The sequence below is a fragment of the Myotis myotis genome, unplaced genomic scaffold (genome assembly GCF_014108235.1).
Source record: "Myotis myotis isolate mMyoMyo1 unplaced genomic scaffold, mMyoMyo1.p scaffold_m19_p_2, whole genome shotgun sequence".
Lineage (NCBI taxonomy): Eukaryota > Metazoa > Chordata > Mammalia > Chiroptera > Vespertilionidae > Myotis > Myotis myotis.
In genome coordinates this window covers 215,730,418-215,757,511 of record NW_023416324.1, presented here as the reverse complement: position 1 = coordinate 215,757,511, position 27,094 = coordinate 215,730,418, and the positions used below count along the sequence as shown (strand labels likewise).

The 27,094-nt window shown below is 48.5% G+C and overlaps 2 protein-coding genes across 6 annotated transcripts in view; one reads left to right on the top strand and one right to left on the bottom strand.

Moving 5' to 3' along the window:
• The window catches only part of CRYZL1 (crystallin zeta like 1), a 36,428-nt gene extending 23,348 nt beyond the window's left edge, over positions 1-13,080 (bottom strand). For 3 of the 5 annotated variants that reach the window (XM_036352236.1, XM_036352235.1, XM_036352238.1), the window contains exon 1: positions 12,668-13,080. In XM_036352236.1, coding sequence (XP_036208129.1) covers positions 12,668-12,766 — 99 coding nt within the window. In that variant the 5' untranslated portion in view covers positions 12,767-13,080. Of the gene's footprint in view, positions 1-12,367; positions 12,445-12,667 lie in introns of all 5 variants that reach the window. The other 2 variants (XM_036352237.1, XM_036352233.1) reach the window with 2 other exon arrangements.
• Positions 13,081-13,430: 350 nt separating this feature from the next.
• Positions 13,431-27,094, top strand: part of ITSN1 (intersectin 1) — a 149,053-nt gene continuing 135,389 nt past the window's right edge. The window contains exon 1 of the mRNA XM_036347475.1: positions 13,431-13,660. The gene's annotated coding sequence lies outside the window, so the exon portion shown is untranslated. The remainder of the gene's footprint in view (positions 13,661-27,094) is intronic.

Sequence of the window (27,094 nt, the reverse complement as noted above, 5' to 3'; positions counted from 1 at the left end):
AAGGTGAGCATGTGTTTAATCTCACTTTGCTATTCAATAAAAATGATTAGATGTACTTGGGGGGTGGGGGTGGGGGGAAACGGAAGAGGTTCAGAGAGCTCAATTGTAATTACCAAAGGTGTCATTTGAAAGGCGTTCAAAGTCTTAAAAAAGACCATTAGGAAGGGAAAAGTGGGCCCTCCCCTCCACCAAAAGATTGGGGGTTGATTCTGGGTCAGGGCACATCCCTAGGTTGCAAGTTTGATCCCTGGTCCAGGCCTATGGGAGACAACCCACCAATGTTTCTCTCTCACATGGATGTTTCCCTCTCTCTCAAATCAATAAAAACATACCCTTGGGTAAGGATTAAAAAATAAATAAAAGAAAAAGTCCATCAAGACACCAAAACTGTGCCCTTAATTCTTCTGTGACAGTTTACAACCATTTAATGGAAGTATTTAAATCTGTAGTCTGTGGATTCTTGAAGCACATCTAAGGATTCCAGTTGTTTAATTTTCATAATAATTTTATGAAAGACTAATTTATTATTTTTATTTTTTTTAATATATTTTATTGATTTTTTACAGAGAGGAAGGGAGAGGGATAGAGAGTTAGAAACATCGATGAGAGAGAAACATCGATCAGCTGCCTCCTGCACACCCCCCACTGGGGATGTGCCCGCAACCGAGGCACATGCCCTTGACCGGAATCGAACCTGAGACCTTTCAGTCCGCAGGCCGACACTCTATCCACTGAGCCAAACCGGTTTGGCTATTATTTTTATTTTAGAGATAGAGGAAGGAGAGAGGGAGAGAGAGAGAAACATCAGCTGATTGACTGGCATGTGCCCTGACCAGGAATCACACCGGTGACCTCTTGGGGCACAGGATGGCGCTCAATCAATGAGCCACACTCACCAGGGCAGGACGATTTTCTCTTTCAAATCCTCACCCGAGGATACTTTTTCACTGATTTTAGAGAGAGTAGGAGAGAGAGGGAAAGATGGGGAGAAATATCGATGTGAGAAAAACACATCGATTGGTTGTCTCTCGTGCCCTGACCAGGGCCCGGCTGGGATGGAGCCTGAAACTGAGGTACTGGCCCTTGACCAGAATCCAACCCGGACCCTTCGGTCCGCAGGCCGACGCTCTATCCATTGACCCAAACTGGCCAGGGCAAGACTATTAAGTGTAAATTTACAGGAGAGCACAATGCACATGGGAAGTGCAGAGGCCCCACTGCACAGCCTGCTGACCTCTGTGGAGTGTTCGCAGTCACGCAGGAAGCAGCACCAGCACCCAGAAGCTTCTGTGCCCCCGCTACTCGCCACCTCCCTTCCTGGGGACACTCACTAGCACAGGGGTGGGCAAACTGTTTGACTCGAGGGCCACATGGGTTCCCAAACTGGACCGGAGGCCGGAACAAAAGCATGGATGGAGTGTTTGTGTGAACTAATAGAAATTCAAAGTAAAAATCATTACATAAAAGGGTACGGTCTTTTTTTTTTTTTTTTTAGTTTTATTCATTTCAAATGGGCCGGTTCCGGCCAGCGGGCCGTAGTTTGCCCACGGCTGCACTAGCCCCTAGCAGCACAGGCTCGTTGGGTCTGTCTCACTTTATGTAAAAGAAATGACATCCCTTATGTCCACTTTCTTTTTCCCAACACTGTGTTTGTTTTACCCACATTGTCGCTGGTAGTTGTAGTTCATCATTCTCATTGCTATACAGTATTACTATTATAGTCATCCATTGCTATTGATTAATTCCACTATAGGCATTTGATTTTCTTCAGTTTGGGGCTTTTACAAGTTATTCTTGTACCTACCTGTACAGGTGAAAGTGTTACTACATTTATTTTATGAAGGAGGAAACTGAGTCTTGCAGAGGTTAAGGCACATACCTAGGGCCGTATAGCACCAGCTGGGCAGATCTGGGACAAACCAGATGCTCCCAACTCCGAAGTAATTTCTCTTATCCATTATACTCAACGGCTTTCTACTGAGCTGCTAACATTAGACTTTCCACTTGAAACTAGGATCCTACATCCTTTAGCTTAGGGTTGTCATTTATGAAGTCCTTGTTGATAAAACTGATATATAACTTGCAGAGCCCAGTGCAAATGAAAACGTGGGGAAACTTGCCCAGAAATTACGAAAATTTCAAGCTGGTGACCAGAGCATGAAGGCTTCTGAGCGTGAGGTCCAGGGCGAATGTGAAGGCCCCGCCAGGAGCCCTCCTGACATTAAGCCTCAGAGGGTCTAACGGAGCTGAGTGAAGTCAGCAACGCTTCCTGCTTCCTACAACATGGTAATCAGATGCTGGAACTGAGAGAAATGGACACACACTCAAGGCACCTCTAATCATGTGTGTAGCACGTACCAACGGGGCATATGAAAACAGAGTGAGCCAGTCAGATGACATGAATTCCAACCCTGTGGCAAGAAGGGCTGTGTGTGCATGTCAGTGTGTGTGTGGGGGGTGTCTGCAGGGGAGCACAGATCCAGCAGCCAGGCGTTCATTCCCGTTGACAGTAAACCGACCCTCTACGCCCAGCTCCCAAGGCCGTCTAAGATGCATGACCCACTGCCCGTCCGCCTGATGCCCATTCCCCGCGCACACCCTGTCTGATCCCGTCACTCCGCCTTCACACCAGATGGCCACGGGTCTCTGGGCTTCCGGGCCCTGCTTGTTCGCTGAGTCTGCGCTGTCCTTGCTCTGCAGATTGTGCGGAGTGAATCAAACCCCACCCTGCCCCTCTCCGGTCTCCCCCAGTGACACTCCATCTACCCCATCTGTTCCCTGCTTCTAGATTCCATTACATACTAACACAGCCTTGCCTGCCTCACTCACTCACTCACTCACTCACTCACTCACTCGTGGGTTTTCCCAGCTACTGCTGGAGAGAATCAATATCCATTATCATTAAACACTGAAATCCTTGCTCCTGCTCCGTCTGGAGCTACTGGAGCTGCCTTTTAAGAAACAGAACTTTTACATGGCAACACCTTGATTTCAAAACATCTCCTTCTGTAATGCGGGAAGCCACTGTTTCCTCTGCCCACTGCATCTTAGAACATGCGCTGTCTCCCAGAGCAGCAGTCACGTGGACCTCAAACCACAGCACCCCAATTTCAAAGGCCCGGGCAGATAACTGCACTACAGCTATCATACACATAACATCACCAATGTTTTTAGTCAGATGACCCTAAATTGTTCCTCTAAATTTTGGGTTAAAATTGGCCTGGGTGGCAGAAAAAAATAATTCTTAGCTGGTCCAATAAAGAACCAAGTGGGAACAAAAATATCCTCAAAATTACAAAGGGAAGAAAGAGAAGTGTTTTTACAAAAGTAGCAAGAAAATTGAGGAAATCTTATTTTACAAACCCCAAAAAGGAATACTGAGTTCTTGACACTTAGAAAATGGTAGAATGGATGGTATTCAAGGCCCAAGTCGTCTCTCAGGCATTGGTCTAGATCACTGATGGCAAACCTATGACACGTGTGTCAGAGGTGACACATGAACTCATTTTTTTTGGTTGATTTTTCTTTGTTAAATGGCATTTAAATATATAAAATAAATATAAAAAATATAAATCTTTGTTTTACTATGGTTGCAAATATAAAAAAATTTATATATATGACATGGCCCCAGAGTTAATAGGGTTTTTCAAAATGCTGACATGCCGAGCTCAAAAGGTTCGCCATCACTGGTCTAGATTAAATGGAACACTTAAGTCTATTATGTCAAAATTGTTTTATTGAATGTAAATATACTTGCACACAGGAAATAAATTAGCTGAGCACCTTATAAAATAAAAATATAAGTTAAAATATAGCACTTATCATGCCATTTCCAAGAATGAATATCATTAACTTCAAAATTATATGTTGTACTCTCTTTTTTCTCAAGAAAAACGATTTTGAATATGATGTTACATGCAATAAACACCAATTATTCAAGAAAAATGACCTTATATATAATATTATATGCAATAAACATTAATATTTCAAGGATAAAAAGATTTTAAGTATAATGATATTACCAAAACTGTACTAACATAGTACATCATAAAAGTTGTAGGAAATATTAAAAATCTGCAAATAACAGGATTACTTCTATTATACTTCTAGTATATTTTTTTCCCTTCTGTCTCTATTTTTGTTCATCAGTTTATGTTATTCATTATATTCCACAAATGAGTGAGATCATATGATATTTATCTTTCTCCGCCTGGGTTAGTTCACTTAGCATGATGCTTTTAAAGTGTATTTTGTTGGATATGGGTATTGCTATTCCAGCTTTTTTTTTTTTTTTTTTCCATTTGCATGGAAAATTTTTTTCCATCCCTTCACTTTCGCCCTGTGTCTTTTGTTTTGAGGTGGGTCTCTTGTAGACAGCATATAGTTGGGTCATGTTTTTGTATCCATTCAACTAACCTACACCTTTTTTTTTTTAATATATTTTATTGATTTTTTACAGAGAGGAAGGGAGAGAGATAGAGAGCCAGAAACATCGATGAGAGAGAAACATCGATCAGCCGCCTCCTGCACATCCCCCACCGGGGATGTGCCCGCAACCCAGGTACATGCCCTTGACCGGAATCGAACCTGGGACCTTTCAGTCCGCAGGCCGATGCTCTATCCACTGAGCCAAACCGGTCCCGGCACCTACACCTTTTGATGGGAGCATTTAATCCATTTACATTTAGGGTTATTATTGAGAGGGACTTATTTATAGCCATTTTAATTCTGTACGGCTAGGTTTCTCTCTGTTTCTTCTCAGCAGTCCCTTTACAGCAATCCTTTTAGCATTTCTTGTAATGCTGGCTTGGTGGTGGTGAACTCCTTTAGCCTTTTTTTGTCTGGGAAGCTCTTTACCTATTTGACCTGTCTATTTAAATGATAGTCTTGTTGGATATAGTAATCTTGGTCTCAGATCCTTGCTTTCCATTACCTTGAGAACTTCATGCCATTCTCTTCTGGCCTGTACAGTTTCTGATGAGAAATCAGGTGACAGCCTTATGGGAACTCCTTTGTAGGTAACAGTTTTCTCTTGCTGCCTTTAAAATTCTCTCTTTGTCTTTAATTATTGGCATTTTCATTATGTATGATGTGTCTGGGTGTGGGTCTGTTTGGGTTCTTCTTGTTTGGGGTTCTCTGTGCCTTCTGAACCTGTGTGACTTTTTCCTTTATCAGGTTAGGGAAGTTTTCTACCATTATTTCTTCAAACACCTTTCTGCCTCTTCTGGCACACCTACTATTCTAATATTGTTACGTTTCACATTGTCCCACAGCTCCCTTTAGCTGTCCTCCTGTTTTTTAATTGTTTTTTTCTTTTTAGTTCTCTAATTGAGTGATATTTTCAATTCTGTCTTCTAATTCACTGATTTGATCCTCAGCTTCCCCTAATCTGGTGTATTCCTTCCAATGTGTTCTTTATTTGTGTTATGTCATTCTTTATCTCAGACTGTTATTTTTTCATAGTTACTATATCTTTTTTCATACTGTTGAGCATTTTTAACATCATTACTCTGAACTCTGTTTCAGATAAATTTCTTATCTCTGCTTCATTTATCTCTTCTGGAGAATTCGCTAGTTTTTTCATTTGGGGGTTGTTTCTTTGTTTCCTCATTTTGGTTGTCTGTTTGGGTTTATGACTTTGTTTTAGGTAGATTCTCTATACCTCTCAATCTCTAGTGCAGGATAGTGTTAAAGGCTGTTTCTGACTAATTGGATCAGGCAAAGACTCAAAGCCTCCAGGATTCCGAACTGGATTGCCCCCAGGCAATCATCCTCAGGTATGGTGAGTTTTTTTCAACAGGATGGGGCAGTTGCTTCTGCCTAGAGCAGGGGTGGGCAAACTTTTTGACTCGAGGGCCACAATGGGTTCTTAAACTGGACCGGAGGGCCGGAACAAAAGCATGGATGGAGTGTTTGTGTGAACTAATATAAATTCAAAGTAAACATCATTACATAAAAGGGTACGGTCGTTTTTTTTTTTTAGTTTTATTCATTTCAAACGGGCCGGATCCGGCCCTTGGGCCGTAGTTTGCCCACAGCTGGCCTAGAGGCTACATTTAATCTCTTAAGTGGCCTTAGGGCAAGATGTTTGCCCATAGGGCAGTGGTTCTCAACCTGTGGGTCTCGACCCCTTTGGCGGTCGAACAACCCTTCCACAGGGGTCCCTAAGACCATCCTGCATATCAGATATTTACATTATGATTCATAACAGTAGCAACATTACAGTTATGAAGTAGCAACGAAAATAATTTTATGGTTGGGGGTCACCACAACATGAGGAACTGTATTTAAAGGGCCAGAAGGTTGAGAACCACTGCAATAGGGTGTGTCGACTGTCTTCCCCCCAGGCAAGGCAGATGTCTATGTGGGAAAGATGTCCTCCACTGTGTGAGGGAATTGACTCAGCCCAGGAAAATTGGGGTGTCTGCCTTCTGAGCTCTATCCCCCGAGTCCCCAGTCCTGGTTCTGCTCTCACAGCTCCAGTCCACTTCACCCTCCCTCTGCCAGAGCACAAGGTGGGTGGCTCCACAGGGAGTTTAATGCGTTGGCCCTTTAAGAGGGTACCTGAACTTTCAGCTGTCACTCCCTGGCAGACAGCACCCCACTGCTTTTCACAGCCAGATGTTATGTGGGTACCCTCTTCAGTTTGGTGCTCTCTGCTGGGGAGCCCCACTTCGGGATTAGATCCCAGAGTTCTCAGTGGCACCCCTTCCCCCCGCCCCGCCCCCCCAGCTGAGATCTCTCTCCGGGACTTCAGTTGCCGTCTGTGGGTGCTGGGCCAGCCCTTTTGTGCCTCCCCCCTCCTACCAGTCTCTATGCGTCTCCACCTTCAGTCCCTGGGTATCAGGGTTCTCTCCTGAGAGTTTTCCATTGACTATTCAGGAAGCCTTTCCGTACTTCAGTTGTAATTCCAGCTTGTTCCTGGGAGCATGTCCGTGCCTCAGTGTTCTTTAAAATGGTTCCCCCTTCTCCCATTCTCAAAGTCAGCAACATGGCACTTCTATGACGCTGTCTCCATAGTCACATCTCTCGCTCCTATGTTCTACTCTTAACTTTCCTTTATCAAAGAAGTGCTACAGAAAACTTTTAAATGAAAATAAACCTGTTTAAAAATGTAGGCTGGCCAAAACCGGTTCGGCTCAGTGGATAGAGCGTCGGCCTGCGGACTGAAGGGTCCCAGGTTCGATTCTGGTCAAGGGCATGTACCTTGGTTGCGGGCACATCCCCAGTAGGGGGCGTGCAGGAGGCAGCTGATCGATGTTTCTCTCTCATCGATGTTTCTCTCTCTCTCCCTTCCTCTCTGTAAAAAATCAATAAAATATATTAAAAAAAAATGTAGGCTGACCCGGCTAGCATGGCTCAGTGGTTGAGGGTCAACTTGTAAACCAGGAGGTCATGGTTTGATTCCCCATCAGGGCACATGCCCGGGTTGCAGGATCAATCCTCAGTGTGGGATGTGCAGGAGGCAGCCAATCAATGATTCTCTCTCATCATTGATGTTTAATCAGTCCTCAGTGTGGGATGTGCAGGAGGCAGCCAATCGATGATTCTCTCTCATCATTGATGTTTCTCTTTCTCTCCCTCTCCCTTTCTCTCTGGTTTGGCTCAGTGGATAGAGCGTCGGCCTGCAGACTGAAGGGTCCCAGGTTCGATTCTGGTCAAGGGCATGTACCTTGGTTGTTCCACATACTTAAGCCTTCATTGGTTGCTTTTTGTACGTGCCCTGACCTGGGATTGAACTGCAATATATATATATATATATATATTTTTTTTTTAAAGTAGGCTGATATGCCCTATAAAAAGCAAAATAATGTACAGTTTTAAATAGGTTAATTTTTCCAGGTACATTAGATTTTAAATATGTTGAATATAAGTCTACAAATTGAGGATTATGTTTGTAATACTTTATACATTTATAATGGTCCACATGAAACCTATTAGAAAATCTGGAGAAACAAAAATTAAGACACCTATTTTTAATAATTTTTGGTACAAAGCAGGGGACTTTGAATAAATGAAACATTTGCTATAAATAACACTTAAAAAAAGCAGTTAGTAAAGTACTGATCTTTTAAGGAATTCTAAAAAGAATCGATGGGAAGACATTTCCAGTGGCATCATCTTAGTTATAACAGCAACATGAACTCTACTTGCTCTCCTGCTACACTTAATCCCCTAAGCAGCTCATTTATTAATAATTGTAAATAAAACCTCTACAGATCATTCCTTATCTACACCTTCAGACCAAAAGTGTTCTGAGTATCAGGTCAACCTCACATTCAAGAGGCATAAAACTGGACTCATCTTTCTCCAAAATGAGATTTGCTGTGCCCTTCTTCAGTCATCAGGATACCTGAGAGTCTGTCGCCATTCCTTCTTCTGCATGATGTTATGGACATAAACCTTCCCTTTTCTTTTGGGATCCTAGCTCACCGGCTCATTTTATGTTCTGAGGGGTGTTAGCACAACTGATGTGCTAAGTGTAATGCCTCAGGCCTGGGCTATGGCCACCACCGCTGAACGGCTTCCTTCCTTTCTCTCATCCAATCCCTCTGTTACTCTGTGGACAACTGAATTCCCGAAAGTCCAACTCTTTATATACTCAAATTTCTACTGCTCCCCGACACCAACTTTGTAATACTGTGGCCACTTCCGGTTCAGGGTTCAGTTATAAGATCTCTGACCCACCCTCATTTTGTTTTAAGGAAAGCATAGGTATTGTCAAGCAGCCAGGCTACAGAACAACAGATAAATCAACCCCCAAATGTGGCCCCAGAGCTCATCGCTCTGCCAGGACTGGTGCACTGCAGCATGATATAGCTGGAGGGAGAAATCTTCAGTTACACTGAAGAGATGACTTAGATGTTAAGGTGATTTTTTTAGTTGATTGACTTTAGAGAGAAAGGAAGAGGGGAAGAGAGAGGGGGCGGGGAGAGAGAGAGAGAGAGAGAGAGAGAGAGAGAGAGAGAGGGAGAGAGAGAGAGAGAACGAACCATGGATTTCTTGTTCCACATACTTAAGCCTTCATTGGTTGCTTTTTGTACGTGCCCTGACCTGGGATTGAACTGCAACCTTGGTATATCAGGATGACACTCTAACCAACTGACCCACCTAGCCAGGGCAATGTTAAGTTTTAATAGTGTTCTCACTAACCTGTGAGACTTTTCATACTATCCACATATCAGGTAAAGAAGTATGTCAACCCTGTGCCCAAATATTTGGTTAAAAAATATGGTCAGCAAATCAAAGTCACTAGATGGAGTTTGGCCTAAATCCCACCCTTCGCAGGTGGTGAAGCGTGTGCTCCTAGCTGGCTAGGGCGGCTCTGCTTCTCGGAAGGCGGTGCTGCGTGGCCTTCACGGAGGGCTCTACACCGTGGAGGCAACGGTCTCTAGAATCCCGTCCACTCTAAGGACACGTTGCATAAGCATTGAGCAGAGATGGGCCACGACAGTCACGAGATGGGCACGGGAGACACGAGATGGGTTCACGCCTGGCTGGCCGGAGGAAGCATTTCTAGTTGATACATGTTGTAAGAGCTTCTATATCCCCTTTTGGTATGTAATCTACACGTAGGAAAACACATGGGGTTGCACGGTCCCTACTGGAGGGCTTCACAGAGACTGGCCACGTGGTCACAGCGGCATCATAAAGGGGACCCCAGCCTCAGCTGAGGGGGAAGAGGGCTGGGAAGCCACCTTAAATCCTCTCCTAATTATGACAATTAGATTGCTATGAGCATTATTAAGACATACTCAACTGAGTTCACACGCCTGAGGCATAATCTTTATAGCTCACACAACCTGAGAGCGAAAGATAGGTGAAGAATTAGGAAAGGATAATTTTTCTTTTTTGACATAGGCTTTAGGCAGAAGCAAAAAAGAAAAGAAAAGGCATTTGCTTGCAGATGTCAAATCGCTGCCTATCTGTGCAACAAGTGGTTTCAAACATGTCTGTCTGGAATAGTGGCTCCCGACTTCTGGATCTCAAAAAAATTTTTCATTCTCTCCTGCCTCCAAGAGAGCATAACTTTTATTATTGACTGATCTACACTTAGGATTCTTATTGGAGGCTTTCCCCTGCCACTACCTCCAGGGGGTGAGTAATAGGTGGGTTGGGGAGGGTGGGGGGTGGGATGGTCATTGTTTTAAGGAACGGAAATCTTTGGCCCAGTGACTATTCAATGTAAGGCCATTTAATATAGTAAGTTCCAGAACAACAGAAACGTAACTTTCATTTATCTTACTAGTTAGCATCACATATTCCTCCAGTGTGCCATGGAAACAATGGAGCCAACTGACAGTCTCCTTATGCTGGCTTAGTCATGTGACCCTGCGACAACGGAGGGATCTTCGAATCTCTACCCCACTTTCCCTCCCCCAACTGACTCAGCCAGTCTCCTCCACTATTGTTACTGCAGTTTGTAAATGCCTATTTAATTTTTCAACTCACTACAGAATCTTAAAAAAACCATTTGATTTTAGAAAGAGAGGATGGAAGGAAGAGAAAGAAGGTGCGAGGAGGGTAAAGAGAGGGGAAGAGAGAGAGAGAGAGAGAGGGAGAGAGAGAGAGAGAGGGGCACTGATTTGTTGAGCCACTTATTTAGGCACGCATTCATAGGCTGATTCTTGTATGTGCCCTGACAAGAATCGAACCTGCAACCTTGCTGTATCAGGACGACACTCTTACCAACTGAGCTACCCCACCAGGACCTCACTACAGCATCTTAATGAAACCATCTCTTGCTTCAGATGCAAGATAGAAATTGCAATTCTGATTAAATATTTACTAATAAATTCACCATCGAGAGAAATAATTTACAAGATGTCACATTTATTATAATGTATAAAGTTAGAAGAAAATTATTTTGCAAAATACCATATTTTAGCATGTGTAGATATATGTACTTTCACTCTTCTATTCACAAACCTCTCCTTAGTTCCAAGTTCACTGCGTCTAGAAAAATCACTAGTAAAGTTGTCTTTGAAATATTCTATGTGAAGTTCACATGAGCAAGAAAACATTAATTTTTACCAATTAAAAAGTGATTTCACCAGAAACAAAAACACACCATGATTCCATAGTGAAACATGTTAAGAATTCCCGAATCTTCCCATCTTTATGGAAGTACACAAATGGATCAAGACACCATACTGCTGCCCAAGGTATAGGGCCTCCTCACAGGCCTAAACATCTCAATGGTTTTCATACCCTTCTTCAATCCAGAACTTTGATTTTGAATACACAGCACTGAGAGTTGTAAAACTACCAAAATATTTCAGTGCAACTGACAGGCAACTTGACCTTGTACAGGGAATCCTTTGTTTCAAATCTGAACAACTCATCCCCTGCCATAAACTGGAGCAGAGGCACCAATGACATGAAATTAGTGATAAAAGATAGTAACCATACTCTGAGTGTTGACAGATAGGATTCAGAAATCATAGCTGAGCGGTTGAATCCTGGTTCTCCTACTTGCTAGCTATATGCCTCTGGGCTACTTAATTTTAACCTTCAAATCTATAAATCAGAGAGAGTAGCTCTGACACAGGGTTGCAATAAGGATTAAGTGACATATGCAAAGCACTCTGTAAGTGTTGGCTATTGTTACTATTACTTCTGTAAGTTGGGCAGAGAACCTCTAATGTCGTCCTGATGCCCATCTCAAAGGGTTTGGTCACATGCAACCCGAGCGTGAACACCTCTGAGTTTCTGCAGGGGCAGCTGTGTCATCGGGATCTGCGCTGCCCAGCAAGGATGGGCCACTAGCCACAGGTGGCTAAGGAGCACTTGAACTGAGTCTAGTCGGAATTAAGGTGTGCTGTAAATGTAAAATACACATCAGATTTCAAAGACAATAAGAAAAAAAAAGAATGTCTAATATCTCAATTAAAAACGTTTATTGTCGAAATGATAATTTTTTTGGAAATACTGGGCTAAATAAAACATTACAATTAATTGCACGTGCTTCTTTTCATGTTTCTTTTTAAACTATGGGTATCACAAAATGTAAAGTGACCTAAGTGGCTCGCCTTACACATGCTTGGACAGAGCTGATGAGGAAGCGGCACCTGGGAGCTCGGTGGAAAGGCGGGTCCCAGGCCCCGCCCGCCCCTGAACCACATCTGCACTTGAACGTGCAGCCAGCCAGGTGGTTCTCACGCTGGCTCCAGGGTACCAGCTGCTGAGCTGAAGAGGGCAGTTCTGGCCCTCGAGTCACATAAATGCCAATACCCTCGCTTTCTTTAGGGAACTGCTCCCAGAAAGGAAAGTGAAGGGGTAGACAGCGGTGGCAGAGGAGTTAAGGGAGAAGGAAAAAGAAACTCAAATTACAGGAACAAAATGCGGCAGGTGGGGGAAAACCAGCCTGGAGATTCCGTGGAAGGGAGCTTGCAGACTTTTGCCTCCTTTCAATGTGGAGGGAGAAGCAAACAGAGCGAAAACCTGTAAGGAAGGAGCAGGAAGGAAATCGCGAGACAGATCAAGTCTTCCCCGCCCCTCGACGGCCTCAGCTAAGTGAGCTAGGCCTGGGCCCCAGGGCATCTGAGGCTGCGGTGCGGCGCGAACCGCCACCCGCCGCAGAGCTGGATGGCTACGCGGGGCGCCTATCGACCTTTCGTCCAAAGCCGCATTTCCCGAGACACACGACGAACTAACCGGGACTCACCTGCTTCCGAGAGGCTGTAACGGCCTGCCCCTTCGCCGCTGCCACCTTCGAGTCCTTCTGCAGAGAGCCCGCCCCCGCCGGCCCAGGCCCTACTCCCATTGGCCAGGCCGCTCGTCACTCCCGGACTCTCAGAGCTGTCGAGACCGCCATAGCAACCGAACTCGGAACTACATCTCCCGGCATGCTCTGCTCGGAGGCGAGGAGCGGTGGCGCACAGGGGCTACCAATAAATGGGTGAAGTTGTAGTCACCTGGAGGGTTCCGTTTTATGCAAATTTCAGTTAAAGACCACACCAGTTTTCATTCCAACCGTTTGCCCTACCACCTTCCTTGGACTGTGCCCCGCCTCCCTTTTTGCCTTAGTTATTCTCTTCTTTAAAATCTTCCTTAACTAGATTAGCTGAATGCATCCTAACTAGTGTCTCGCGTGGCAAAGGACAGACGCACTGATCCCAGATCAGAAGCTTGTGGTTACGCCTTCTGGAAAGGGGGCGGGGAAGAAGACGCTTATGCCCGCCCCCTTGGAGCTAGCTGATTGGTTTACTGGAATGTCATTCCGTCCTCTTTCATCTTTATTGGTCCCTCTCTATGGGTTCCCTAGGTGGGCGGTGCTAGAGGCGAGGGGCGGTGAGGAGGTGCGGACCCCTTCCTCCGATTGGAGGCTGCTTGTCCCCACCCACCTGTGGGCGGAGTCGGAGGGGGATAGGGGCGGGGCAGGCCGCGGAGCGAGATGAGCAGATAGGCGGGAGCGAGGGAGCGAGGGAGGGCGCGACGGAGGTAGAGAGGAGCGGAGAGAGGGAGGGAGCGCAGCTTGGTTGCTCCGTAGTACGGCGGCTCGCGAGGGAGAGCCCCTCGCGGACTCGGGGACGCCCGGAGAGGCGGGCGGGCGGGCGGGGATGGTGTGCGGGGCCGCGGCTCCTGCGTCCCTCCCCGCGGCGAGTGAGCTGCACTGATTTGTCCCGGGGGCGGCAGCGCGGACCCGCCCGGAGATGAGGTGAGGAGCGGGCTGCACGGCGGCGGCCTGGGCCGGGGACGCGGCGGGCGGGGGTCCGCGCGGGGGTCGGCGCGATGGCCGCCCGGGGCTCCCGTCCCGAGGGCCGCCCTTCAGCCTTTGCCGCGTGCCCGGGAGGCGCGGCCACGGCGGCCCCTCGCCTCGTCCTTCCCATCCTCCCGGGGGCGGCCGGCTGGCGGGCGCCGGGAGGCCGAGGGGCCGCGGCGCGCGGAAGGGGTGGCGGCCGCGGAACGGGCTTTGGGTTGAATGGGTGTCCGCAGCCCCAGTCGGCCGAGCAGGGTCCCTCCCTCCCCAGGGGACCGGGGGGCAGTCGGTCCTCCAGGGCTGACCTCGCTGCCCTCGGCCGCCGGAGCGCGGCGCGCCGGCCAAGCCTCGCCTCCCCGCCCGCCTCCCGGGACCCGGAGCCCGCGGGGAGCGGCCGCGCGCCGCCCGCCTCTGCCCGGCCTCGGGTGCCGGCTCCTCGTGCGCCGGCCCAGCCCGGTCCGTGCAGGGCGGTGGGTGCCGGCCGGCGGGCTGCACCGCGCCCCGGGCTGGCGGCTGGTCCCTCCGCGCGCCGGGAGCGCGTCCCCGGTGTCCGCCTCCTTTCCCCGCGCACCCGCAGGGTCCCCGGTGCGGACCGGCTGGAACGGGGAACTGCGATCAGAACCGCAGGGAGAGGAACCCGCCAGGAGCGGGTGGGTGGCACTGTGGTGGGGTGGCCTTTGGATCCGCGAGCAACTTCGCGGCTCATGCGTCCTGCGGGCATCCTTTGTGTGAGCCGCACGCAGGAGGCTGCGCTGCAGGGACCGAGGCCGGCTCTGCAGCTGGAGGCGGCGGAGGTTTGGCAGCCGCCGGTGGGAAAGTTTCCCGGGGAACTTCGCCTCCCGCGCTAGTCCGGGCAGCGCCGGCCTGAAATCGCACGCAGATGCCTCCCGGACAGATGCGCTTCTTTGTGCTTCTCCGCCAGCATCCTGCGCTGCGCGGTCAAAGGCGGGCACATCATGGAAACAGGTCCGATCAAACGTGTAGATAATAAAACAAATGCCGGACAAATAATAGAATGCACCTGGAAGTCTCAGCTCGGGCAGCGGGAGGCAGTTCGCTAATCCCTTTGCACAGATGAGGGGCAGGCGCGGGGAGCTCCCGCGTTAGGTGGGGGCAGGAACCGGGCCCAGCTGGATAATGGGGTGCTGCTCTTACCTCTAACTAGGCGTGTTTTTGTTGGGATGCCCTTGTCCTGAGATGACTGAAGGTGCTTAATCACCCCTCAAAGTTATGATTTCTGTCTACCTCTGAGAACTATAGTTTTCTTTTAATTCACTTTAATAGTTTACTTGAAACATTTATATTGTCTTGATGGGTTTGCTTGTAGCTGTATGTATACATATATATTTAAAATACTGAGAGAGGGGGTCAGTGGGTAAAAGGGGACATCTGTAATACTTTCAACAATAAAGATAAATTAAAAAAAAGAAAATATTGAATTCTTTCTGTAGGAGGTTTGATAAGAACTCGGGAACTTTTAAGTAATCTACATTGAGAAATACGGGACAAGAGTGACGGCATTAAAACGATTTGTGAAACTCCTTAAGCAGCTCCAATAAGGAGTTTCTGATTGAACTTTTCTTTAAAGGCATTTTTAAATCTAAGAATGAGTTTATTGAAATTGCTGTGGGACATGGTACCTTCACAAAACCATTATTATTCTGCCTGAGTAGGAGAGGAAACGAACAGGTTTTTGATGTACTTCGGGACCCTGTGGCTTGTTCAGATACCAGGCATTGTGAAATGGGGCATAAAACGAGTGGTAGTAGTTGGTTCCGCAAAATGTTTGTCCCTCTAGCATTTTTTTTTTGCAGATGACTGGCGACTTTCTATTTCTCAATGCTTACCTCTAATATGGGTAGTAGACCTCTACTTAAGCTCACCTTTCCCCCAAATGCCTAGATTGAGGCAAATTTAAATCTCCTATAAGAGGTTAAGGAGGAGGTGCTGGTAAGTTCCTCTACTCTAACCCATCCTTTTAATCTGCTAGAGTTGTCAATGACCAGAACAGAGAATGAATTAATCACAGGAGGGTTGGGTTTATTACTCAGTTCAAATTCCACTGCTCTAGAGTTTTTGTCTTCTGAATGCTGGTTCCCTTCTGAATGGCTCTAGTTCCTGGTGGGTTTCTCCAAGCCTGGACCTCAGATCACTTCCAGCTGCATTAGCTGAGGGTCTTGTTCAAAATACGGGTATCTGTCATCTCCCCTCAGAATCAGACTCTCGGTGGTGTCATGCTCCCCTCTCACTGAGTATTTCCTAAAACCGTCTCTGGAAGTGGATATAGCAAGTTTTTCGAGTAGCAATGCTTTTTTACCTTGGGCCGCTAAGAAAAACTACGACCTTCGAATGTGTAACTACCTGTACTACGCCTTTCCCAGGGCAGACGCTTGGGTTCCTCATTGTACCCCAGTGCCTAGAATAGTGTCGGAGGCGCTCACTTTAGTATTTATGAGTGAACTACATTGCCGTGAGACACATTTTAAAACCTGTTCTTGTAAAATTGTTTTTATCACTTCGTAGTCACTGCTTGTGGAAACAAGAGCCACAAGTACTACACCCCAGTCACTTCCGTGAACTTGATTGGCTCTGCGAGGAGACAACCTTTCCCATGCGTAGAACGCTCAAGGTGATGCGCTGGAAAGAAGGCTCCTCGCAACATTTGCTTAGAAACTCAAAATGTAAATTTAAGCCACAGTATAGTGGTAAATTACTATGTTATCACTGTGTCAAATACCACTTTATAAGGTGTATAAGCCCAACATAATGCTATAAGAATTGGTTTCCAAAAATACAGAAAATTGGCACATTTTCCAATTTTGTTTCTTATACTATATGACCATGACTTCCTTCTTTTGGAGTAGGAAGGACTTTCATTTAGTCATCTGACCCCTCAATGCCTCAGTTTTCTCAGTTAAAAATGGGGAGAATAATAAAGTTTGCATACTGCTAAGTACTTAAGACAACAAACTTGTCATCCTTTTAGCTTCATTGTATATTTCAGAGCCAAACTGATAATTTGTTTATGATGATCAGCTAATATCCCTGGTATTTTAAAGAAATGCATGTTTATGGTAGAAAAACTGTAATACAGAAAAGTAAAAAGTTGAAAACTATAAAATACTCATAAGTCCACTACCTGAGTGCATATCTCATCAAACATCAAATCCTTTTGTGTGTGAGTGTGTGTAGTTTTTAAAATATAATTTTTTGGTAACAAATATGGGCTTTTGCTATACACATATATAATTCTAGCCTGTCTTTGTTTTTGCTTAACATCTGAATCTTTCTGTGTCTGTATTATCAGTTACAATAGTTTAGTTACTGAACATTCCATTGTGTGGAGCTTGGATAACTTAAGCAGTTTATTTTTGTTATAAGTTTACTCCCCTGCCCCCATTATTACTAGTAACTCAGCAGTGACTCTCCACCCCTACACACATCTCTGCTCTATATATACTAGTGAGATTTTCATCCTTAGAGAAGTTTCTAGAAGTGTATTTGCAGGATCAACGTACATGCTAAGTTTTAAGGATTTTGATACATATTTCCAATTTACCACTTAGAAAAGTTGTAGCAGTTTATATTCTCACTGTGGTGTATGAGTTCGGTTTCTCTCCCCCCTCCTTTTCTCGGAATGATTTAGCCAGTGACAGACCTAGTGAATGACTTTCATCTTTAGGAAGAAGAATGAGATATTACTGTAACCTGTCTAGTAGCGTGCGGTGGAAAGTCAGAAGATTCGCACCCTTATAAGAGGGGTAGCCAGCAGTTATCAGGTCTTCGTGCAGTTAACTCAGTTCAGAAAACTCTCATGCTTTAGATGAATGTGCCTTGGAGCCGAGGCAGGAGCAGTGCAGTCCCTTAGAGCCAGCGAGTAGCCGCACAGATTTGTCACCCAGGGCCTGGGCCTCATGCGCACAGTGCTGGGCTGCCTGCTTCCCGGCCTGCTTTGTAGGGATCGGCCACTTCTTCCGTTCTGATGTCTGTTCTGGAATAGCCGGGAGGTTCCCTGGTATTAATTTATAAATTAGGTGGAGCACAGGTCTGTCTCCCTCTTGATCAGTAGCTGGTCCCATAACTTAGCTCCCAGGTCAGCCTCTTCCGCTGTTTAGCATTCAGCTCTCAGAGCCGCTGGGTGTCCACCCTGTCGCGGTTTTCCTGAAGGCCCTGCATGGCAAGCAGGTCCCGGTCTGGGGACGGCCGGCGGGACTGGAGCGCCTCGCTGTGGAGTGCACTTGCCTTGGAGACTGACCTCGTACAGGAGTGTGACCGGAGACGGTGGGCGGCGGCCACATTTCTGCCTTCCCGGGTTTGGAGGCTGAAGCGGCCTGTGGCAGCTCAGTTCCGGAATGCGAGGGCCTGGCTAGAGCGCTGGCCCAGACCCACTGGGAGATCAGGGCGAAAAAGACTCGTCAGTAATTGTTTATTAATAACAGATCATTGTGTTCAGAGAGCATCCACGCTTTGTTACTAATGTCTGCAGTCCTTTAACAAGGTGAATTTCAAGCACATTCATCTAATGAACTCACCAGTGCTCTTCTGACCTTTTTCTGGTAAAATGAATGATTGGCAGTTTATCTGACCAGCTCATTGCCCAGAGAGAGGCTGGTGAAAGGGTTTTGGCTTCAGCTCCCTGGCCTGAGTTCGTCTGTGCTTCTGGCTGTTTCAGGCCTTTCACCAAACCCCTGCTCACTGTGAGGTCAGGGCTTCCCCAGGGCGCGCCCGGTGGCACTGAATGTGTTCCCTCCTAGTGGAAGGCGAGAGCCAGGAGCCCAACTCTCAGAGGATGTGACTGAGATTTGGGTTCACCTGAACTTGAATGTGAAAACCACAAGGTTATAGCAGTTGATCAGTTTTGGGCTTTTGAATCCTTGGTGGTTAAAATGAACCCTCCTCTCCTGGGCACAGGAGGAGGTGTTTTTGTGCCGGTGGCTTTGGGGAGCGTTTTCACTTGTTTCTCTGTGGCGATGGTTTTGTTGGCCCTTGCGGGTTGTCTGCAAGTCCTCTGGTGTCCGGGCGTGTGTGCAGGACGAGGATGGCTACCGCTCATGGAGTGAGGGCGGTCCCTGGCTTTACCCAGCCTAGTGATGGAGACCCCGACTCTTACGAAGAAAGGGTAGAAACAAGATGCTATGGGAGCCATTGATTTTGGGCGTGTGTGTGCACACGTGTGTGTGCACACGTGTGCATGCATGTATAGGGCTAATCACTTCTCTCCAAGACAAAATTCCTGAGCAGTTTTATTGTTTTAAGAGCAGTGTGTAGTGCTGTAAGCTATTTTATAAACAACACCCCATTCCTTTGCATTGTCTATAAGTCTCTTCATTGTGGATCAGTGTTTTATAAAAGTCAACCGCTTTCTGCTGTAAACGTAAAATAATTGATTCTATTTTTTTGCCGTTTTAGCTCACCAATAATTGATTTTAAAAGCAGGGACTCTTTTCAGTTTTTGGAATGATTGGAAACTCAGCGGCTCCTTTCTTGCAGAACTGGAGTAGAACATTTTGGTCACGGACATCTAAAAGCTGTATAGCTGGCCATGAGAGAAACCTTGAAAAATGCATTGAAAGACCCAGTGCCCTTCCTGGTATAGAGCAAGTTTTATTTCTCCTCTCTCTCACTTGTAAATAATAATAATAAATATTATTTATTAATGTTACTTATCAATAATTAATCCCACGTAAATTCATTAAATAGGAATACATTTTCTTAGGTGGCGCTGCTTGTTTCAGACACCGCGTGTAGTCACTTCAGTTGCCGTTTTCATATTCTTTATGTGACGAGCGAAGTCTCAGAGGGCGAGACTCCGTGGAGGGGAGGCTCGGTGGAGGGGCTGCTGGGATGTGGGCCCCGGAGGGCAGGAGCCGCCTCGGGTGTTCCCTGCCTTTGCCCAGGACCTGGACGGCCTGGCGCATGTCACTCAGTTACTTCTTGTTGGAGTTGAATGGATTGGTGTTGGAGGACCTGGCTGTCTGGAGGCCAGAGCCACCCACGTGCAGTGAACATGGGCTACAGAGCGAGGGGAAAGGAGACAGGGTGGCGGCCTCTACTGGGAATCAGGGAACGAGAAAGCTGATGTGAGTTTGGGCGGGGTGGGGGGGGGTTCCCCTGGTTTGCTTTTGTGTAAGGAGGTCGCTCTGGGTGGCCTGTGGGAGTGGTTGGAGGAGAACGAGAGGGAACTGCTGAACGGGTCCACTTTCAGTTCTCCGTGCGGGTGGACATTTCCGCCCAGCCCTCTCTTCCTTCCCGAGGGTGACACCATTTACTCTTTGGGGTCTCGGATGGCGTGAGATGAACAGCGATTTGTGTAAACTTTCTGAGTTTCTGAGGAAGAGAAAATCCCATAAACGACTCGTATTATTTATAAAATAAAATAAAACAATGTGAAATAATGATGAGGAATTATTTAACTTTTTTTTTTTTTTTTAAAAAATATATTTTATTGATTTTTTACAGAGAGGAAGGGAGAGAGAGATAGAGAGTCAGAAACATCGATGGGAGAGAAACATCGATCAGCCGCCTCCTGCACATCTCCTACTGGGGATGTGCCCGCAACCCAGGTACATGCCCTTGACCGGAATCGAACCTGGGACCTTTCAGTCCGCAGGCCGACGCTCTATCCACTGAGCCAAACCGGTTTCGGCAGGAATTATTTAACTTTTTAACATTAAATTAGTTGCGGTTGTGAATAGGAGAGATGTTCTGTTTACATATCTTGGTGAACGTAACATTAAATATACGGAAGTGAATGTTTAAAGGAGCTGTTTTATGAATTGAGTGTCCACAAAGCTGCTCACTGCAGGGAGCGTGTTTTAACCAGCGTCCGGGGAGTCCCTCCTGCGGCACGTGTCACCCCATCACTCGCTCAGCTCAGTCACTCCAACCGCAGCCTGGCTGTCGGTGTTGCTTTGGTCTCGGTAAACGGAGTGGCATTGCGGTGTGCTTGGTGATTTATAAGTGTCCTCCTACGAAAGCAGTTTATTGAAGAAAACGTTTGGGAATACACAGAGGAAAGGAAGCGAGGCTGCCCAGCGTGTCTGTCCAGCGATGATGACCGCCCGTCCCCGGGAGGGGCAGCCGTTAAATGACCCGCGGGGCAGGGCTGGGAAGGGGCGAGTCTGGGAGACACGAAGGAAGTTGGGGACTCGGCACTGACGGTCCCAGGGCTGGGCCAGGAAGGCCCAGTCAGCCCAGATCTGTGGCCCTCAGGGCACGTCCTGTCCTACACGGTCTAGTTCTTCAGAAGAAGCAGGAGATTCAGAAATCTCCTGGGTTTCATGTGGGTCACAGTTCTTATAAACACTCTGGGGGGCAAACCAAGCACACCGAGGGGTGAAGCAGTCTTTGCTGGCTCCCAGTTGATAACAGCTTTGGAGACTTTTCCGCCTAATGCAGGGGGTGTAGTTACCAGCGCTGGCTGCCCCGCCTTCTCCTGGCCGCTGCGCCCATTGCCTGTTCCCTCACTCGTGTTGGCTAAAGCCATCTCACACCAATCTCTTGTTTGCTTTAACTCGCAGTGTTTGGTACCACCAGTGAGTTTGAACATTTCTTAAATGGTTATTGACCTTACACACATTACTTGGCAACCAGCCACCTTACCTTGCTAGAATTCTTAGTTCCGGTAGTGTATTGCTCATTTATTCAATGCTTCTCAACATTTGCAACACCATAATACGAGTGCCGCATTAGTACCTGTAATTAGGGCTAATGGCAGGCATCAGCCCCCAGGCTGAGGGCACGCAGTACCTTGACACACCTGGACGCATTTACAGCTCTGCGGCCGGACGCTCTGAGGTGCTCAGTGGCTGGTGAGGTTTGAGTGCCCATTGCTCTAGGCATCTGGCCTTGAACCACGGCAGAATCTCAGCCTTCCAAGACCTTACAGTCTTTTCACATTTGTAAAAGACAATTGTTATCTCTAGAACTTACCATTTATTTTTCATCTTTATTGTCATGAACTCCCTAAGCAGCGGTGAATGCTAGTTACCCTGTCATCTCTTAAATTCAATTTCATTCTCCTAAGTTCTGTTAAACTCCAGACTCAGCAAAAGTTTGAAAGGATTTGGGGACAGTTCCTTATTATGCTGGTGATGAGAAAACCAAGGTCAAAGCTGCGACTGTGCAAGGGGGACTTTGGGAGATCTGTCTGACCCCCATGAATCCCTGAACTGTCCTTTAACCCACACATTCGCTCCCTCGAGCTCCTCCCCACAGAGATGCAGGGTCTGAACCAGGTGCGAGGACTTGCCCGAGCAGCGTCGCTTTCCCGGAAATCTGAAATGGGCCCAAGAGACAGGGATTGGACCTTGACGTGCTCACGGGCCATAAGGCAGCGAGCGACATGGGAGTGACAGGCAGTATGTCCTGCTGCTGTGTGTGGGGACAGAGAAGGGTGGTGTGTCGGTGGAGAGAAGAAAGCGGGGATCTGGAGAGAAGCGGAGAGAACCCTGCCTGAGTGTCCTGGGCCTCCCCGGGCCTGACTGCATTTCACCCCACGTCCCTGGACAGCCCTCTATTCTGACTCCTTCCTTCCCCGTGTTTCCCGCTCAGGGTGGGTTCTGTCCTGTGATGTAAGTGCTCATTCTCACACTACAGTCTCTCGATAACCCTACCTTGCCTCTTTTATTTCTTGACCACTGATGAGGAAGTTGTGAATTTATTATTTTTTCTGCATAACAGCAATCAGAGTGAAGGGTAGCAAGAAGCACAGAGGTGCGCAGGCTTACTCTAATGTGGGAACTCGCGGTTGTATTGGAAGCGCCATCCTGCAGACGTGGGCCCTGCCTCTGGCCTCTCTCACAACAGGTCAGATCTCCAGCCGCGGGCCAACAGGAAGGAAGATATTTTGAATTTACTTTCACATGTCCTCGAATTTTAGTGGTGTTATTTCCCTTCACATACGTACAACATTTTGACCTCATACAAAACATGATCCTAAAAACACACACAAAACAAACAAACAAAAGAAACGTGATGCTAAGGACACTTACAGTGTCCAGTATGTGTGCGTCTGTGGGGTGAGTTTGCGGTCTGTTCAAGTGTGCCTGTCCGAGCGCTGACACCAGGCTCTCCACTTGAATTTCTGAATGTCAGGAAATGGAATTGCAGAGCAATCTCCCCAGGGTAAGCGTGCTCTTAGATTAGCTTTCTGTCTCCTGGCAGCGCCATAAAACTCAGTGCCGAGTGTGAGCAGCCATACCCCACGGAGCTGGGTGGGGAGGGGGGAAAGGAAAGGGACAGGAAGAAGAATCGTAGGAGAGAGCGGACGGAGCTCAGTGCCGCCGTTTCCTTATTCATTGTATTTGTCTGAACTTTTCACTTGCAAGTGGAAAAAGCACCAAGTGTTTTAAGAAAAATGGAAGCGTTGACTCTTATACCTGCTAAGTCCAAGGGCTCTGACAGCCTGGCTGGTCAGGTGCCTGAACTAGTCACCAGGGCCAGGGGAAGGCAGGACTCCTATTGGCTGTGTGGGCCTTTGGGTCCACCTTTTGTCCCAGCTGGTGAGGTCAGTACCTAAACTCCTGGAATTTGGAGGAGGGAGAGGGGGGTCAATTACAAGAAGCAAGGATTCTGGGCAGACAAAACGCATGTCCCACACACTCACCCTATATGGTGCTCCTGTGGGAAGGGGCTGATGGTGACCCTTTTTTTTCTTTCTAAAATTTGTTTTTATTGATTTCAGAGAGGAAGGGAGAGGGAGAGAGAGAGAAACATCAGTGATGAGAGAGAATCATTGATTAGCTGCCTCCTGCATGCCCCCCACTGGGGATCAAGCCCGAAACCCAGGCACGTGCCCTTGACCATGAATCAAACTGACCTCCTGACCCCTGGTCGATGCTCGATCACTGAGCCACACCAGCTGGGCATTTTTTATGTGCAAGGCGTTGTGTTCGGTTCTGCAGTTTTGAAGTGACAGAATTGTTTGTATGTGTAGGAACTGACTCAGGCCCCTAGTCGGGCTTCTTAACCTTCAGGGCCGCCGGGAGCCGCTGGGAGAACACGCCCGTGCCATGGGCCAGCTGGAGCTGGAAGGGGCCAGCCTTCCCGCAGCCACTCGCTTTGCTTTAAGCTGGGCTCTAGGGAAGACAGCAACCTGGCCTTCCTCAGAGGGCATGGCCGGGTTTAACTTTGTCCTAAGAGGCTGGTAAGAGTCGACGGGAGAGCTATGGTGTCTTGAGCGATATGTTGCGCTGGTTTTTAAAGTACAGATCTGCAGCGTATTTGTTTCACACGTTTGAGTACAGCAGTTCCCTCCAGAAACTAGCCCTGGGCCTTCTTCCTTCTACCCCAGCGGCATTTCCTCCTGGTTCACTTCCCTCTCCCTGCAGCTGGGCCTCGGGCAGATGACTTCAGCTCTTTCCTTGTTGTGCTGTCCTGTCCTTCTAGCCTGCAGCCTCCATCGCTGACCAGCCCAGCTCTGTCTGTTTCCTGTATTTGTGCTGCTCACAGCTGGAGCAGCCACCCCATGGGCTTGATCCCTCCTACTCTGTGCTCTGCTCTGTCCCTCCGCTTCTCTCCCTTCCGCAGCCCTGGACCGACCTCTGCCCCTTCCCTCGCGCCTCCCGCCCTCCTCAGGCCGCAGGACCCCGGCTCTCAGGCGTGAGTGCCTCCCGTGGGGGCCGCTGCTCACTGCCGCAGCAGCGCGTGTAAATGTCTTAGTCACTCTTCCTCTGGGCTTCTGGAGATAAGAGGGAGAAGGAAGAGGTGTGTCCCGCCCCCTGGTTCTAGGTGCTGTCCTTGGCCGTGGCCTCTGAGACTTGGCGCCATTCTCTGGGGCTCCGTCCCTTTGGCTGCGCCACAGCTGTATCCTGCTTGGCTGTCGCGTGTGGTGACAGGTCCCTGTCCTCACTCCCGATTTTACCGGGGCAGACACCTGTCCCTGCCCTATCACATCAGTAAATGGCACAGCTGTGGTCAGCGCTACAAAGAAGGCACTGATTGGGGGGTAGAGTCCAGGGAGACGGCACAGGTCCTTGGGGCCTGAAGACGGGGGGAGCTGTCAGGGCAGGGAGAGCAGTGGTTTCCAGGCCACGGCCAGCACTCACAGGCTGGGGCCTCGGGACCACAGTGTCCCTGAGAACAGAGCCACGCGGCGGCCATGAGAAATCGGAGAGGGAGGTAAGTCCAGACCACGCAGGGCCCTGCAGGCTTGAAAACAGGTGTGAGTCTATCTAAAGTCCCGATCTGAACTCTGCTAATCTCTGTCCCCCTCTCCTGCGTCCTGTCCTCTGCTCCTTCCTTCACATCTGCCAGGTTTGTCTCACTTGACACCGTGCCCTCTCGGGCTGTTGGCATCTCATGTCTTCCTCTCATAGCCACGTTTCTTGAAAGAGTAGTCTGTGTTGGCTGTCTTTGTTCCTGTTACCTGTGGCAAAGTGGAATGGGAAACAGGCAGATAGCTGAACAAAGTGGCCGAGCAGTTTACAGCCAGACAATAAACCTCAAGGTCTCAGCCTTACACACTCCAGACCACGCTGTGGCAGACCTGCTGTGGTCTGGTCCTTGGGTGCCTCTTCAGTGACATTCTTTGAAGGTGAAACTGGCAGAGAATGATCTGTATGCTCTCTTTGTTGTTAATCCTCCCCAGAGGATATTTGATTTTTAGAGAGTGGAAGGGAGGGAGGGAGGGAAGGAGGGAGGGAGGGAGGGAGGGAGAGAGAGAGAGAGAGAGAGAGAGAGAGAGAGAGAGAGAGAGAGAGAGAAATTGATGTGAGAGACACACATCAATTGGTTGCCTCCCGCATGTGCCTGACCAGGGCCAGCGATTGAGCCTGCAGCCGAGTACAGTACGCGTCCTTGACCAGAATTGAATCTGAGACCCTTCAGTTTGCAGGCCAATGCTCTATCCACGAGGGCTGATGCATCAGTATATTAAAGGACACACCTAGAGAGCTGATAAATATTCTGTTGAGATGCTCCCCAGACTGCCCCTAAAATTCCCGCCCTTAGAAAACATAAAAACCCTTAAGACAAAGGACCCCGTGCTGCTCTCCAGAGCACCGAGCACGCTCATGCCTTCTCCCTTCACGCTGTGTCTTTGCTGCTCTCTCCTAAGCTCCAAGGGCCCCAGGAGACTTGCAGCCGGGGGATCTGTGGGCGGCAGCAGCTTGTCCTGGGCCCCACCCCCTGACCCTGTCTCCAGGGGCCTGCTTTCGCCTCTGTCACTGGCTTCCTGAGTCCGCACAGCCCAGCTGGTCCGTTTCTGAGCAGCTGCTGGGATCTTCTCGTGAGTGTACTTTCGCCTCGCATGCTAAACAGCCTCCTCTGTGCTGGAGTTCTTGGCTCTGACTTCTTTGCTGAACTCGGGAGCCCAGAGCCGACGTCGCCCGTGAAGTTCTGCCCCTGCCCCTCCATTGATTCCCATGCAGTTTTCCATGCAGTTGTTTCTCGACCTTTGCGTGACATTCAGCACATTCTTCTCTAGAAACACTTGCCTTGGTTGGCTTTCTGTGCCTTATGCTCTGTGTCTCCTCCCGCTCTCACATCTGGGCCTTCTCCGTCTCCACCGAGGAATCCTGATCCATTCGTGTCGCCGTCCCTGGAGAGCTGCCTTTCCGACCCTCTTGTCTCCCAGGGCAGTCACCTCCACCTGGAGAGTTTAGCTCCTGGAATAAGCCCCATCACCTTGGCCCCCCTGGGGCTCTGTCTTTCCTTCTGCGTCCCAGCTCTTCGCCACCTGCCGCCATCCTGGGCTCCTCAGACTCGGCGTGTCTAAAGCACGGCCCGCCGCGGCCTCTTTCTCGGCCTGTATCCCATTTTGGTGGATGATCGTGTTGTCTAGCCTTTTGCTCACTCTGCGATTTATAGCACCTGCTATAGACCCCTGAGGTGTCACAGGAAAATATGGGTTGATCTTTGTGTCTGGCTCCTGACACAGAGCCCCTAAGTCCCTGGGAATTTCCGGCTGGTAGGAGTGTCTGTGATTCCGATGGGCCCTGTAGACCGTACCTGAGATTCTGCTAATGAGGCGACTTTCACCCCCCTCCCCACCTGCCACCAGCACCTGGGAGGGAGGGGGACTGGAGATTGAGTTCAGACCCATGGCCAGGGATTCACTCACATGCCCGCATGAGGACCCACAGAGAAGTCCTAGGGCAACAGGGGGAGGGCATCTGGCCTGGTGGGCGGTTAGGCACAGGGGAAGGTGGGCAGCGGCACTGGACCGAGGACGCGAGGCCAGGGAGCCGTGCCCGCCCTCTCCCGCGCTCGCTCTGTGAGTCTCTCCCATCTGGTGTTCACCAGTGTGTCCTTTCCAATAAAGTGTGATCCCTAGTGTAGCGCTTTCCTGACCTCAAGTCGTTTCTATGAATGAATGAACCTGGGGGCAGGCGTGGCATGCCTCGAATTTGTAATCTGCCTGGCAGATGTGCTGGTACCTTGGGGATCCTC